This window comes from Hipposideros armiger, unplaced genomic scaffold, assembly GCF_001890085.2.
Source record: "Hipposideros armiger isolate ML-2016 unplaced genomic scaffold, ASM189008v1 scaffold_106, whole genome shotgun sequence".
In the NCBI taxonomy this organism is placed as follows: Eukaryota; Metazoa; Chordata; class Mammalia; order Chiroptera; family Hipposideridae; genus Hipposideros; species Hipposideros armiger.
Window position 1 is genome coordinate 1,356,824 of NW_017731456.1, and position 14,327 is coordinate 1,371,150.

Genomic DNA, 14,327 nt, shown 5'->3' on the forward strand with positions numbered 1-14,327 from the left:
GTTCAGCATCTTAGCTGTGGAGGGCAGTGTCACTGGCCCTCATATGTGGGATCAGAACTGGGGCTCTCTGGTGTCCCAAGCCAGTTCTTAACCATTGCGCCACTCTGCCGGCCCCAATCTTTAAATTTGGGGGGAAAAGTAGCTTTCTCAAAAACTCAAAATATTACCCTTATTTTTCTCATTTCTTCCAGGTTTGGTCTAGCATGTATCTATAATGTAGGATTGTAAAATGATTATTATTATTTGTTGAAATTTCTATCACTGCTAGTACTGATAACTGTAACCTGTGGAAAGAGAAAAACATCCACACAGTTGCTATAGCATCCAGGATCCTTTCCCTTATTTCAGATTTTAAATCTTTGTGGAGAAAGGAGAAAGTGAGAAAGTCAAGGTTATGTGAGGAATACTGTAGTCTTTGAACATAACAGAATGTTTTGAAAGATTAATATAACTTTAAAAGCATCTTTTTAGTGGAGAAATTTAAAAGCACAGGAAAGCTATTAAAATGTGCCAGAAATGGAATTTATAGCCATCATACTTACTCATCACCTTAGAAATTCTTAGAAATACTTTGCTTTAATGAAGCATATGGTGTTCTATTTATTGAGAAACAAATTTGGTAATGGAAGAGTATTCTCAAATTAAGAGAGCCTGGTTTTTTCTCTCGTCTATATTTGCCATACATTTGAGGCACTTAAAAACTTCAGTAGCTCTTAAAAATTACTTCCGTTTGTTTGTCCTTACACAATTGGGGAGCATGGTTCCAGAAAACTGATCAATTTAACTTCTGTTTCTGATATTAGAAAATGGAATACAAATCGCTCCATTCACTTCGTCCTTGCAAAGATGTGAGTGCGACCCCATCAGCTGTATAGTGATAGGTTAAGAGGCTTGGCTTTAGAACCAGAATGTTCTAGTCTGAACCAGAAGAACTAGCCATTGGTGTTCAAAGACTTGATTTTCTCACCTGTCATCATTATTGTGTCCGCCTTATTTGATTGGCTGCTTTTGTGACATATATTTGAAATCACGTATGTATAGTGCTTAAAGTGGCATAAGATAAATTCTCAATCTATGCTAGCCTAAATAAAAGGAAACTGACACAATCAGCAATAATAGGCATGTAGAACCCCTATTCTCCCATATTATACATATCATAACATAATATAATATTATAATATATGACATATTAAATTATACTATGTACTATTATAATTATGATATTATAGTATAATATTACAACAACATATGCTATTAAGTATATTATAACACTTCTCAGAATTCCCAAACAGGATCACCCTTGCCCCAGGGTGATGACATAAGGCTATTTCTGCCTCACAAAGTCAGCTGGAGATAATGCCTGCTGATATTCTTTCCTACAAGCCATAAAACCGTTCCAGCACTCCAGCTAGATTTTGCTCATTCATGCTTCGAAAGATGATTTCACCCTGCTTTATGTCAGTCACTGTACTAGGCACTGAGGACAGATATTTGAAAATTGCCCTCTAGCTTCGTACAGTTTTTTTTGGAACAAATCTGTTATCAATCAGGGTCCCAGCAGAAAACAGACTGCACTCTCAAAAGGGAGTGAAAGACAGTTTAATGGAGGTACTGTTTACAAAAGGCATGGGCTGGGTTCAGGATAAGCAGAAAGGGATGATGAAGCCCCATGAGGTTAGCCAAAGTAGGGTCAAGTGGAGACAGTAGATAATGGAAGCCAGGGAAACTTGTCACCCTAGAAGAGGGGTGCCTGCAGAGCAGTGACCTAGAGTAGAGGACTTTAGCCACTGCCACACCATGGCTAGCAGAGAAGACCACTCTCTTCCTGTCCTCCATTGGTTGCCTCTGCTTCCCATTTGCTGAACACACTCAGGAGCCATGGACACAGTCCCTGAGCTCCAGCCTCCCGGGACACAGGAGAAGGTACTTCTCCAGGGGCCAATGGAGGACATCCAGAAAATAATCTCTCCGCCTCTCTCTCTCTCTCTCTCTCTCTCTCTCTCTCTCTCTCTCTCTCTTTCTCTCTCTCTTTCTTTCTTTCTCTTTCTTTCTTTTTATGTAACAGATGTTGGGTTTCATTTCTGAATATAAAGTATTTTAAAATGTAGAACATTTGGAAAACCACCTTGTTACTTGAGAGCCTGCTTTCCTTGCTGGGGCACACTCCCAGTGGAAAGCACATGACTTTACTCAGTAAGCCCACATACTCAAGATGTCATGAAACATAAACTTATTTCCATGGCTAAGACCTCACAAAAATTACTCTTGCTTGGCAAAAGATGTACTGATGTTACCCTGGAACATTTTTGTCTTTCTGCCTTTCATAAATTTCCTTAGTATGGCATCTTCCTACACATATCACACCCTTAGTATATTAAATTTATTTCCATATTTTTTGCACACCATATTGTTCTCCATAATTTCCACTAAACAAATTCTACTTATGATTTAAGACTAATAAGGAACATAATTTCCTTCCCAAAGCCTTCTCTGAAACCCAGTACCAACTACTTCCGTATCTCCTAGAAGAGTTTTATGCACACATAGGATTTTAGCACTTAATTCTTTGATTCACTCATTTTGCAAATATTTTCAAGCACCTACTATGTATCAGAGTACATATTTAATATATGTAGTTTCTTTTCAAACTAGATCTAAAACCTTGAGGGCTGGATTTGCATTGAGTTTCATTTGTATCCCATCATGCCAAGCCTAAGAAGATACAGTTAAGGTCTTGTTTTTCATTTCTGTTGGGCAAACTTAATCATTGTTCTTCCCTGATGAAGATAGCCTAGAGATTTCTACTCCAGGTGTATTGTGTAATCCTATTTTTAAGCTCATTTCCTGCCAAGCAAAATGGATATCAGGAAAAAATTAAATTTTGCTTCATAAAGTTTTCCTACTAATTTAGTATGCGAAACCATTTGATAGAGATCACTTTGGTTTGCTTTTCTTCACAGAACCATACCCTACTAATTATGCTTCTTTGTAACTGACTGCAAATAACATTTGCATTTGATAGTCCTGATGCTAAACTTACCAGTAAAATGTGTTCCATTTCGCACCATTATATGATATAATGCTACATGTATTTTATTAACTGGGTGAATTTAGCTGACACTCTTAATACATATTTAAGAGACCACAAAGTTTATCAACTAGTTATGGCCTAAAACTTAGCCTGTCGCCATTCCTTAGTTTCTTCATTCAAGATAAGTAGATATCATTCACCTCACAAAAAGACCCCAAAAATATATGACACACTTAGTTTTGTGCAATAAAATAATTTAACAAATAAGTTAATATTCTCATGTAATTTGTGTACACACACACACACACACACACACACACACACACACTCACACACACACAAACAGGGTGCCCCAAAAATGTATACATGTTTTAAGAAAGGAAAAATTGTATTAAAATTGTAATATTCAATATATACCAACAACAAAAGATGAATACCAGTCATGTGTATACATTTCTTTGGCAACCTGGTATATACATATCTCAATTTCTATATCTATATCTATACCTATATCTATATTTATATAACTTTTTGGCTCATAAAATAATACATCACAAAAAATTTGGAAATATGGAAAATAAAGAAGAGCCTCCTATAACTCTTATATAATGCCCACTGTTATTTTCCTCATATTATACAGCTTCTTTAATACTTTCCTATGCCTGTATTTTTACAGAATTATAATTGTTGGGTATGTCTAATTCTGTGTCCTTCGTGTAAAACTAAAATTTGAATCTTTCTTTTTTAACTTAGGAGGGTAAACTTTTTTCAAGTTTCACCTTATAGAGGCGCTCTTGATTGACTAAGTCTGTGACAAAATTATCTCTATTATTTGTCTACTTTTGTTAGGTTTCAAGCAGATGTTGGGTAAAAGCTCTAAACTTCTTCCTGTTCCTTGTTCGTTCAGTGTTAGAATTGTAAACATTCCTTGATGTATGCTGAGGAAATTTTTGTGCCTGGCCTGTGAAATCAAACCTAAAAAGCCTGTAGGGTTCTCTCCCTAGAACACTAATACAGGCAAACTTTCCCCCTCCCCCCACTCTCCTATCTACTCTGTCAGTTTTGCTGCCAACTCCTGCATAATATAGTCAAATTATGTGTTAGAAATTCAACCCTGGTTTCCTGGGTGATGGTACAATGCCACTACTTAGTATTCCTAGTCACATAGCTACAATTGCATCCCGCTCTTAATCTATATATATCTTCATGTTCGAGAAGCAGACTTTTCAAATCAGGCATGTATTAAGAGTTGAAATGTACAGAGTGAAAAAACGTAGGGGCTTCTCTAGCTCAGCAACAATGCAGGACGTTTTTTTATACCAAGATCTTAAGAAACCACCATATGGACGAACGCTTCTTGGATTCAATGACTTCTATGGTCTATCTTTTCCACTTCAGATCTGCAAACTCAGAATTCTTCATATTCTCTTGTAAACTGTTATATGCCTGAACTTTAAATTGGGTCCTGTATAAGTTGCCTGCATTTTCATAGACTAGTGACTGGTGTTCCTTTGGAGCTTCCATAACCAGGATGCACCCTTAAACCTTGGTAACGTTATTGAGGTTGTTTCTGAAATGGCTGCCAATGATCTACACAAAACAAATGTCACGAACTTCCGTGTCTCTACCTACAAATGGCCAGGTGTGTATGACTGAAACTAGGGGCTCCTGGCTCTTTCTGACTTCTGGTGGCTGAAATTCTCTGTGATGGATACTTACCTGTGTATTTCTACATGTGAGAGGTTTAAACTGATGGTAAAACTGAAATTAAGAGTTTCTAATCGTGTATATGTTTTGTATTGGTTTATTTTACTATCTTTTTTGACAGTAGTATCAAGGGATCATACTCCTTAAATTCTAAACCTGCTAGGTTTTAGCTGTGTCACCTCAGCCACATTATTTTTTGGATCCTCTGTTCTCTCATTAGAAAAAAAAAAAAAAGATGAAAACAATCTCACAGACTGTAATGATGAGGTTCAAATGAAATATTGTATGGGAAAGTACTTTTTAAGTATAAGGCTCTTCACAAATACATATTATGTCTATATTCTTAATGATCCTTGATTATTTGGGAACCCAGTTGTTAGTGTATTCTTTTTTTCTCCTCCCAAATAGCGTTTCACTGATTTCTTGGATTTTTGTGTTTTGTGAACTTCTTTTCTCACATCAGATTTAATTGACTTGGTGAATTGTGATATTTACTCACACATGTACATTGCATACATTTAAATATTAGTTTTGAGAATACAAATGAGCCACATATTTGTATTTAACTAAAGATACCTAACTGTTATTTTTTTGTGCCTTTTTTTCCCCCTGTAGGTCTTAAAAGTTGTCAACAAAGCTACACTGACTCACAGCCATCCTAAGAGGGGATATTTTTCATCTCTATAATGAAGAAAAGCAGGAGTGTGATGACAGTGACGGCTGATGACGTAAGTTCCAAAAGTCAGGCTTGCTGGATTCCACCCACTTCTTCTCTGCTTGACAAAGAAGTCACTCCATAATTCTATTCAAAGGGCAGGCAAGGTTGTCTAACACCACCGCTTTGTCAGGAAGTGTTTCTATGACCCAGACATTGCCAGCATCTGGACCCAGCAGCAATCTGTGAGGTAGGCTGCAGGAATGCTGCCCTCTCTGCCACGTGGAGATGAGCTCAGTTTGAGCTGCATGGTTTTCATTCACAAAACCACCTGGCTCTGGGGTAGGCCCACCTCCTAACTCTTAGAATCTCGTCTTTTCACACCGCCTGCATTATCAGTTCCCTGGAACTTTCTTCCACATTTTCACCCAGGTACAACTAAACCTTGAGCGTCACCTCCTGTGGTGGGTCTTTGACAGTTGTTCTTAAGAAGTTTGTAACATACACACTTCTAGGTCTTGGCTACTCAGGTGTGGGCCTTACAGCAGTGGCATTAGCATTACCTGGGTGTTTATTAGAAATGCCGAGTCTCAGGCCGCACCTCAGATCTGCAGGTCAGATTGTATTTTAACAAGATCCCAGGGTGACTAGATATGTACCTTATGCTTGAGAACCCTTTCTCCAGGTCATCTGAAGAATTCTGTAAACTCACCATCTTCAGAGCTTTGCACCTTGAACAACTGAGATTAAGTATCTCCTGTGTTTTCCATTAATCAATCCCCCATTAGTGTGTTTTTACTAGTCCAGTCTTGACTCAGGTTCTGTTTGTAATTAAGCTAAAAATGATATGCCGCTAATCAGCTGTGCAGACGGAAGGGAGGGAGGAAAATGAATTAATTTTCCTTGTTCTCTGTAATAGCTCATCTTGTTGTTAAGCTTCCTATTTCATACATGGGGAAGGAACTTGAACTTGCAAGTTGATGTAAAAATGGTATCTTTTGGGTAAAGGCCCAGTCTTTCAGGATTTCTCCCAGTTCTTATGCCTTCCCTTTAATCCAGTGGCATTGGGCAAAGGGACAGACTTAACATTAATTAACATTATAGTAACAGATGGGCGGTCTTGTCCTAGCCTTGGATTGTCCTTTTCCACTAGTGCTTACTGTTGTCCAGTGGAGGAACAGCTCATTTCCCTAGGTCTTTGGTTGTCAAGCCTCTGCCCTTGATCCAGCGCTGCTTAGGCGTGTGACGGGTGTACCAAGTGGTGACTGCTCTCAGCATGAGCAGTGCAGCTTCTCAGTTCACTGCGAGTTTGACCCCCTTCCCCACTGCCTGGGCTCTTCCCCTAACCTCTAGCGTGGGCTCCAGTTGTTTAAAACCCTCAGCTCTGCTTTCCGGTAGCCCTTACCTTTGGGCTGTTCACCCCATGGACTCCTGGTCCCTTTGCCTCAGGCTGCAGCAAGCCCCGTGGCAGGCACTCTGAGGCTAACTCTCAGCTTCCTCCTGTGTCCTGTATGGCTTGTGGGAAATTGTAAGACCCACAATGCAGACTTAGGCATGCTATCAGTCTTGTCCTCCAAAACACACTCCTTTGTCATTGCTGTTTCTACTCTTCTGTGTTGAATAGAACATCTCATTAGTGTTCTCTCCTCATCACCTGAACAATATTTCTTTTCTTTATTTCCCCTTTTCCTGCTCCTTGACCACAAAGGAACTTCCCTTAATTCATATTCTAAATTCTCAGTACAGATGGTAAAAGCTGTGTTCAGACCTACATGCTCTCCTCAGGGAAGCTTCTGGAATTTAGAAATCCTTTTTCTCATTAAGAAAATGCTTAGGGTTATTCCTTAATACTATTTGTATACTGTGTGCTCCAAGGTTCTATTTTTTGGAAGAATAAAACTAAGCGAAGCATTCTGTCCATAAAAGATGGACAGCCATTCTTTCTTTTTCATTGCATCCTTCTGGTAATAATTCTGGTCCTCCCTGAGGCATGATTGGCACAGTCAAAAGATGGAGAAAGTTGTATACAAGACTGTGCAAAAGAAGAAAAGCACATTCAAAGAAAATTAACCCCACCAGAATGGATAATTTCCTGAGAATTGCACTGTCTACATGGTAGCCACTTGCCACGTGTGACTCTTAAGCACTAGTCTGAATGGAGATGTGCTGCTAGCGTAAAATAGATCTTGGATTTTGAATAGATAGCAGTACAAATAGAAAAGAATGTCAGTGTTTCATTAATAACTTTTGATATAGATTACATGATGAAATAATATTTTGGATATAGTAGGTTAAGTAAAATTTACTATTAAAAGTAATTTCACCTGTTTCTGAAAAAAACAAAACAAAACTAAGACAGGTAAAAATACTTTTTAAATGTGGCTACTAGAAAATTTAAAATTACATATTTGGCCTCCATTTGTGGCTTGCACTTTATTTCTAGTGGGCAGTGATGACCTAGAATTTTTCACTATTCACCTTAACCTTTTGAGTACAGTATAAAAGATCATACTAAATGTTACACAGAGTATCTATTCCCTCACAACAAGAGCAACTTAGCAGACCTTACATTTTATATACCACACTCTTCAAGTAAGTTTTTACCCCTAGGTCTGGGATATTTTATTATATTCTCATTTATTTCAACTCAGCAAACATTTGTTCAATGATTCAAATATTTACCTGTTATGTGTCAAACACTAGTTAGGGTCTAGCAAGAAATTGCATAGAGTCCTTGTTCCTTTGGTGTTTATATTCCAGAGGAGAAGGCAGAAATATACAAGTGAATTATAAAACAATTCCACCTCTGATAAGAGCTGCACAGAAAGATGAACTTGTCAGGAACAAAGAATAATTGGACGGTGAGAAGAAAGTGTTTATGGGAGGATAGCTGGAGCAGATGACATACGGACAGAGAAAACAAATGGGCAATGAGGGAGTGAGACCTGTGAAGACCTGGGGAAGGCCATTTCTGGTAAAGGGAACAGCATGTGCAAAGGCCTTTGCTGCATGCAAGATACCATACTTGGCTCTGTGGGAACACAGAGATGAATAACCATGACCACTGCCTTCATATGCTTGAAGTGCACAGATAACTTTATACGATGAATGACATAGGAATAGTATGCATTCAGTACTTTGCATTCGCGAACTAAGTTCCAGAAATGAGGGGTAAATTGAGGGTTATTCAAGCACTGAACATGAGCAATTAACTATGACTAAAGGGATTACAGAATTGTTTAGAGAGGGGGAGTTGCTGGTTTGTGAAGGAGTTGAAAAGAGGAAAATGAGTAAAGATACAAAGAAATATGTGTATAAGTGATATAAATGTATATAGAAAGAGAGAGGGTGGGAGAGAGGTATTATATATATATATATATATATATATATATATATATATATATATATATATAACTTATCTCTAGGAAAACTACTCTCATAATTGGTAGTAATTGCCTATGATAAAACCACATTTTTCAAAGACAAAATTACGTTTATTATTGTCTCGTAGAGCACCATGACATTTAGTCTTGATGAGAGCCCTAAGTGTCATTTGATGCTTCCCATAATTTCCACAATTCTAGTTTCATAAGGTTTGAAAAACTCTGGCCTATAGTCCAAATTGAATGTGCATATAAGCACCCTAGAAGTCCTTCTAAATACCTAATTTCATTTTCTCACCATGAATTTAATCATAAGAATTCAAAAATTAGAGCAAGCTCCAAAAATGCGTGAAATTATTAACAAAAGGCAAAGCAAAGCAATAGCAACAACAATGAAGCCTTGAGTACTCAGGCACCAGTATGTCTCTTCTGGACACCTCAGTGGTCCTAACGTGGTTATTTTTGATATGGGGATAGGACAGAGAGACCCTTTGGTGTCGCCTTCCCTTCCTCCCTGCATGCTTTTCCTATTTAGGTTCCGGGTTTCACACTAGCTCTTCCTTTGTGATAACCTTTTGGAATTACATTGTCAAAAATATTGATTTTTAATCAAAGATTACCCAAGAACATGAGGATAATCCCAAGCTGGGTGGTTTCCCTTGGTATCATAAAGACATAAGTTAATTTTGGGTAGTGTGATGCATTTTAAAATTTGTGATTTCCAAAGGTAACAGTCAAATTATTGTTCCTTTCCCCAAAATCTTTGATCTGATGAGTGATGTAGAGATAGCCATAGTCATGCAGATTACAATAGGAAAATAAGCCCAAGATCACAAAGTCAGTAATTGAGAATTGACGGAATTAGATTTTGCCTTTGAGAATATTAGTACTGTATAAATTATGAATATAAATTAGAGTCTGAGGTAATTATGAATAACTCTACATGGGTTAATGAGTGTTTGTAAAACAGTGTTCATGTTGCCAATATTTAATTTATAAGAAGTTTTTCCTTTATGTTCTTTTGTGGCAATGCATTTTCACATTAATGGAGGTCTTCTGAAACACATTTTTTTTAACTCAAAGAATTACTTCAAATCTGTAAATTCAAGCCTGTTGGCAAGTCAGTGTGGAAAATATTTTATGGTAGGTGTGACTTTGTTACTTTTCAAATAACACATATCAAATAAGTACCCATTTACTTCATTTACTACTATTAAGCCTAGTTGGTAATATTTCCTTTTTCTAAAAGACAAAACATATCCAATAACTTTATTAGGAGACTATGGTGATTGGTGGTTGAACGAAATGATATGCTTATTTCTGTTCTCTGGTACAGTATTTCTTGTATAGGAGGTAAAGTATTTACTTAAGATTTGCTTTCCAGGTAATCAGCACTTTCTTTACATGCATGTTTGGAGCTAGGCTGATTTATAGTTATGAGTTCTGAATTTTAGTTTGCTCTTAAATCTCTTTAGGAAAACTTTGTATATTCTATCTCCTTAACTAGTCTGTAAGTTTTTTGAGAAAGAAACTTCTATATAGTTAGCTTTCACCTCAGCCTCTTATTTCACACACACACACACACACACACACACACACACACACACACACACACACACACACACACACACACACACACACACCCCGACTATAGTAAGTGCTAGGTCTACAGCGCATTCAATATAATTACCAGTTACTAAACAGTAAAACACTGGACACACTCCAGAATGTTTCAAACTCTGAAATATTCTAGATTGGTTTGTCTTCCTGTTATCAAATACAGCATCTCAAACAAATAGTATTCCAAAACTATCAGTCAAGCGCAAGAAAATAGGACGATATCCCATTTTCAGGTAGGAAGAATGGGGTCCCTGAAAATTGTCAGACCTGTTCATGCCAAGATTTCCATGATCAAAATGTTTTGTGTGGATCAGATAAATATAAATCACAAGAATATAAGTTCTAGGAGAATATTTACTACAGTATGTCTTCTTTTTTCTGTTGTATCTTCCTTAAGTAGCACAGTATAAAAACTATGATAGGAATGCAACAAATATTTGTTGAATGATCACAGTTAAACCCTTAAACTTGAGTTAATTATTCTTGTATGAACTAGGGTAGGGATGGGTAGAGGAGTGGGGGGCAGAGAACTTTTCTTTGTTTAAACTTCAAGAGACCCAGGTTCTCCTAGGACTATTCTGAAGGGCTAGTAGGAAGTGCTCATCTTTTCAGGTGAGAGACCTTGGCCCTGATGGCAGGACTTCCATTATTCCCTGTTAAGGTAAGAGTGGAGAGTGACAATTATATCTTTTAAACTCCAAGTTGCTATCAGTGGCCCTTTGCAATGCTATAACATTTTCTGCCTTCGGGCTGATATGAATGGTACACCATAGCAGTTCATTTGGGACCCCTACTCCCAATAGTACCAGGAACTATAGTCACCAAGAGTTATAGAGGAATGAACAACTCTTATCATTGGTTATAGTACAGTGCATTTATCTTCTCACAAGTATTCCATTCATGTCAGTTAGCATTAGGGCAAGTATTGAACGTGGCAATTCAGCCTAAGACTGGATAAATTATAGTCTTCTTTTTCTGAGCTCTTATATAATTTGAATAATAACAAAAAGAAACAGTAATAGTCACTCATACTTCTGTAATTGTCAATATCTTGCTGTCCTATGATAGACAATATTTTTTTTTTAAATTTTAAACAAGAAACTTTATTCTTTAGCCAGTATAGTTTGTTCCCATGTTCCAGAATGATACAATTGATTTCCTAAATATATTTTCAATTATAAGCTTTCATTTTAGCAAATAAAAAAAGGGGGAAAGAAGGAAAAGAGAAAAATTTTAAAAAGAGAAAGAAGATAAAAAGCCCTGCAATCCACGTCATGAATGGTAAATATAATCTATAGTCCTAAAGATCACCAAGAATATGCAACTGGTATGTTTATTCTAAAAGTTGAGAATTAACCTCCCCCACTCCCCCTTTCTTGCTTTCTATTAAGCTTTTGATATCAGTGTTAGATTCTAATTGTGAGATAATGAATCAGGACTTTATGAGTGACAACTTGATCATTTAGTTTCTTATTTTACTCTATGCATCATTTTAAACAATCGAATTTCCTTTTCTTTTTTCCTTTCTCTGTGGTTCCTCCAGAATCTTAAAGACTATTTTGAATGTAGCTTGAGCAAGTCCTACAGTTCTTCTAGTAACACACTTGGGATCGACCTGTGGAGAGGGAGAAGGTGTTGCTCGGGAAACTTACAGCTCCCACCCCTGTCCCAAAGGCAGAGCGAAAGGGCCAGGACCCCCGACGGCGATGGCATGTCCAGACCGACCACACTGCCTTTGACCACACTTCCGAGCATCGCTATAACAACTGTAAGCCAGGAGTGGTGAGTAGCCTCAACATTAAATGTCCGTTCTCAGTTTTATTTTCCAATAACTCCAAATACAATTTTCTGTTATTGAATTTAGTTATCTGCGGAATAAGTAAGGCGATTTACATTTTGACAATTTGTTTCTCTTTGGGCAGCAAGATGAGGCCTTTTCAACAGTGGAGATATTTTCCACCTCTTTAGATTGCAAGGAGCCTATTGAGGAAGAAATGAGATACATTTTTATTAATGTCAAGGGAAAACAAAATCACTTACTGTGATATGTTGTTGTTGTTGTTGTTTTTTAAAGAGCTATTTAGTGAGAATCAGTATGTTTTCATTTAGTAAAGCAAAATCCTATCAGAGTACCTAAAGGAAAAATATGTGTGTATATATGTATATACACACAGATATTCTTATTGTTGTATTCTTCATATTATTCCTAACTTCTTTCTGTTATAATCCCACTTTGTTAATCTCAGTTTGTTATTATCTGTAAAATAAAACACTTCATTGTAAATCAAAAGAGGATTAAAAAGTGTGCTATGAGAGATGCTTGGACTATTTTGCAGTCTATAATTGTGAAAAATGCTATTTTAATCTAATGTTGAAAAGTTAAGTATATATAATCTTAATAGTGTCCTTAAAATTGTGCCATGACCTCTGCTTCAAATATGTGTTTTATCATATATTTATTAATTAGCATTTTCTTTTTGTTTCTTTATTCCCTACATAATTTTCAAACATTTTCCAAGAATGCCTTGCTTACATAACATGGAGTTCTATCATTAAAATGAAAAAATACTTTCTCTATATTTTATACAAATTTAAATGATAATAATATGGTGCCTTTAGCATCATTTTTGTTTAAATCACTTATTAAGGAGAAGGACTAAACATTAAATGATTATACAATACCATTCCAGTAAATCATTAAAATCTGTGATTTTTATGGTGTGTCACATAGCCTTGTCACATGCTGAGCTCTTTGGTGCTGATGAGTAGCCAGTATGTGCTCACTGAATGATGCAGGGCATCTTTTAATTGGTAGTTATCAAATATACTAAGAATTACATTACTGAGACCCCAAATATCACAGTTATTAGCATGAAATGGTTCACCAAACAGTGTATGTGTGACAGAGAATCATGTTAACACATTCTGGGGAGAACAGGTTAAAAAATTGAGACACACTGAATTACATCTTCTGTTCAGGTGAATTGACATTAGAACATTCATAGCTAATCATTGAGACCTAAAATGAACATATTGCTTCGATATTGTTTACTTGATCACATAGCTTCTGTGATTAGCTTTGGTTGTGTTTCCCTAAAATGACAGATTTGGAGTCTGAAAGATTTCTACAGATTTGTTTTTATCAGGTAGACAGTGGTATGTATAGTGGTGTCAGTTGTTGTAGTATTGAAACACTTCACACCAGTTGGTAAATTTATACTTTTCTGAGCTCTCTGATTGTCTCTTGTACTATCCCAGATGTCTACCCCAGAAGCAACTTTCTCACAATCCAGCAACTCACAAGGTGATGACTGGCACAGTGGGAGTTTACTCTTGGCAGATGTTGGTTGGTCCTGTATCTGTTAGAATAATACTCCAAATAAAATGTACCTTGCAAAGTTTGAGTTCATTTAACTCAAGGACGCTGTAGAAGCTGTGGAGTTGTTCCTCCTATAGAAGTATCAAATCCAGCCTCGGACATTTGGGATGTGCTTGTATAGCTCTCTAAGTTGAATGTATTTATCTGTGCAAAGAGAGCAATTGCACTCACATCATAGACTTTTGTGAGGATTAAATATGGTAGTATAGTAAAAATCACATGCTAGACAGTCACCAAATGTTAATGTCTCTTCTCTTAATAATTAGCCAATAAACCACTTTGGAAATTAGAAGCCACGTCTCAAGTATCGGTAGTTTCATGCTGGGTGTCAGTTGTTTATAGTGAAATGGAGAATTTAGCCATTATCCAGTGAGTTTATATCGTGTAGTCAGCTAACACCACATATTAGTAATTCATTCATAACATGTCTGCTTTATTTCAATTATCTGGATACTTTTTAAAGTGTGAGAATAGTCAGTCATTGACTGTACTCTCCTCCATATATATACCACACACACACACACACACACACACACACACACACACACACAC

At 36.8% G+C, this 14,327-nt stretch overlaps 1 protein-coding gene across 3 annotated transcripts in view; it reads left to right on the plus strand.

Annotated features, from left to right (window-relative positions):
* Positions 1-14,327, plus strand: part of PDE4B (phosphodiesterase 4B) — a 524,178-nt gene that overhangs the window by 90,824 nt on the left and 419,027 nt on the right. For all 3 annotated transcript variants that reach the window (XM_019646767.1, XM_019646766.1, XM_019646768.1), the window contains exons 2-3: positions 5,354-5,466; positions 11,940-12,178. In XM_019646767.1, the coding sequence (XP_019502312.1) occupies positions 5,425-5,466; positions 11,940-12,178 (281 nt within the window). In that variant the 5' untranslated portion in view covers positions 5,354-5,424. The remainder of the gene's footprint in view (positions 1-5,353; positions 5,467-11,939; positions 12,179-14,327) is intronic.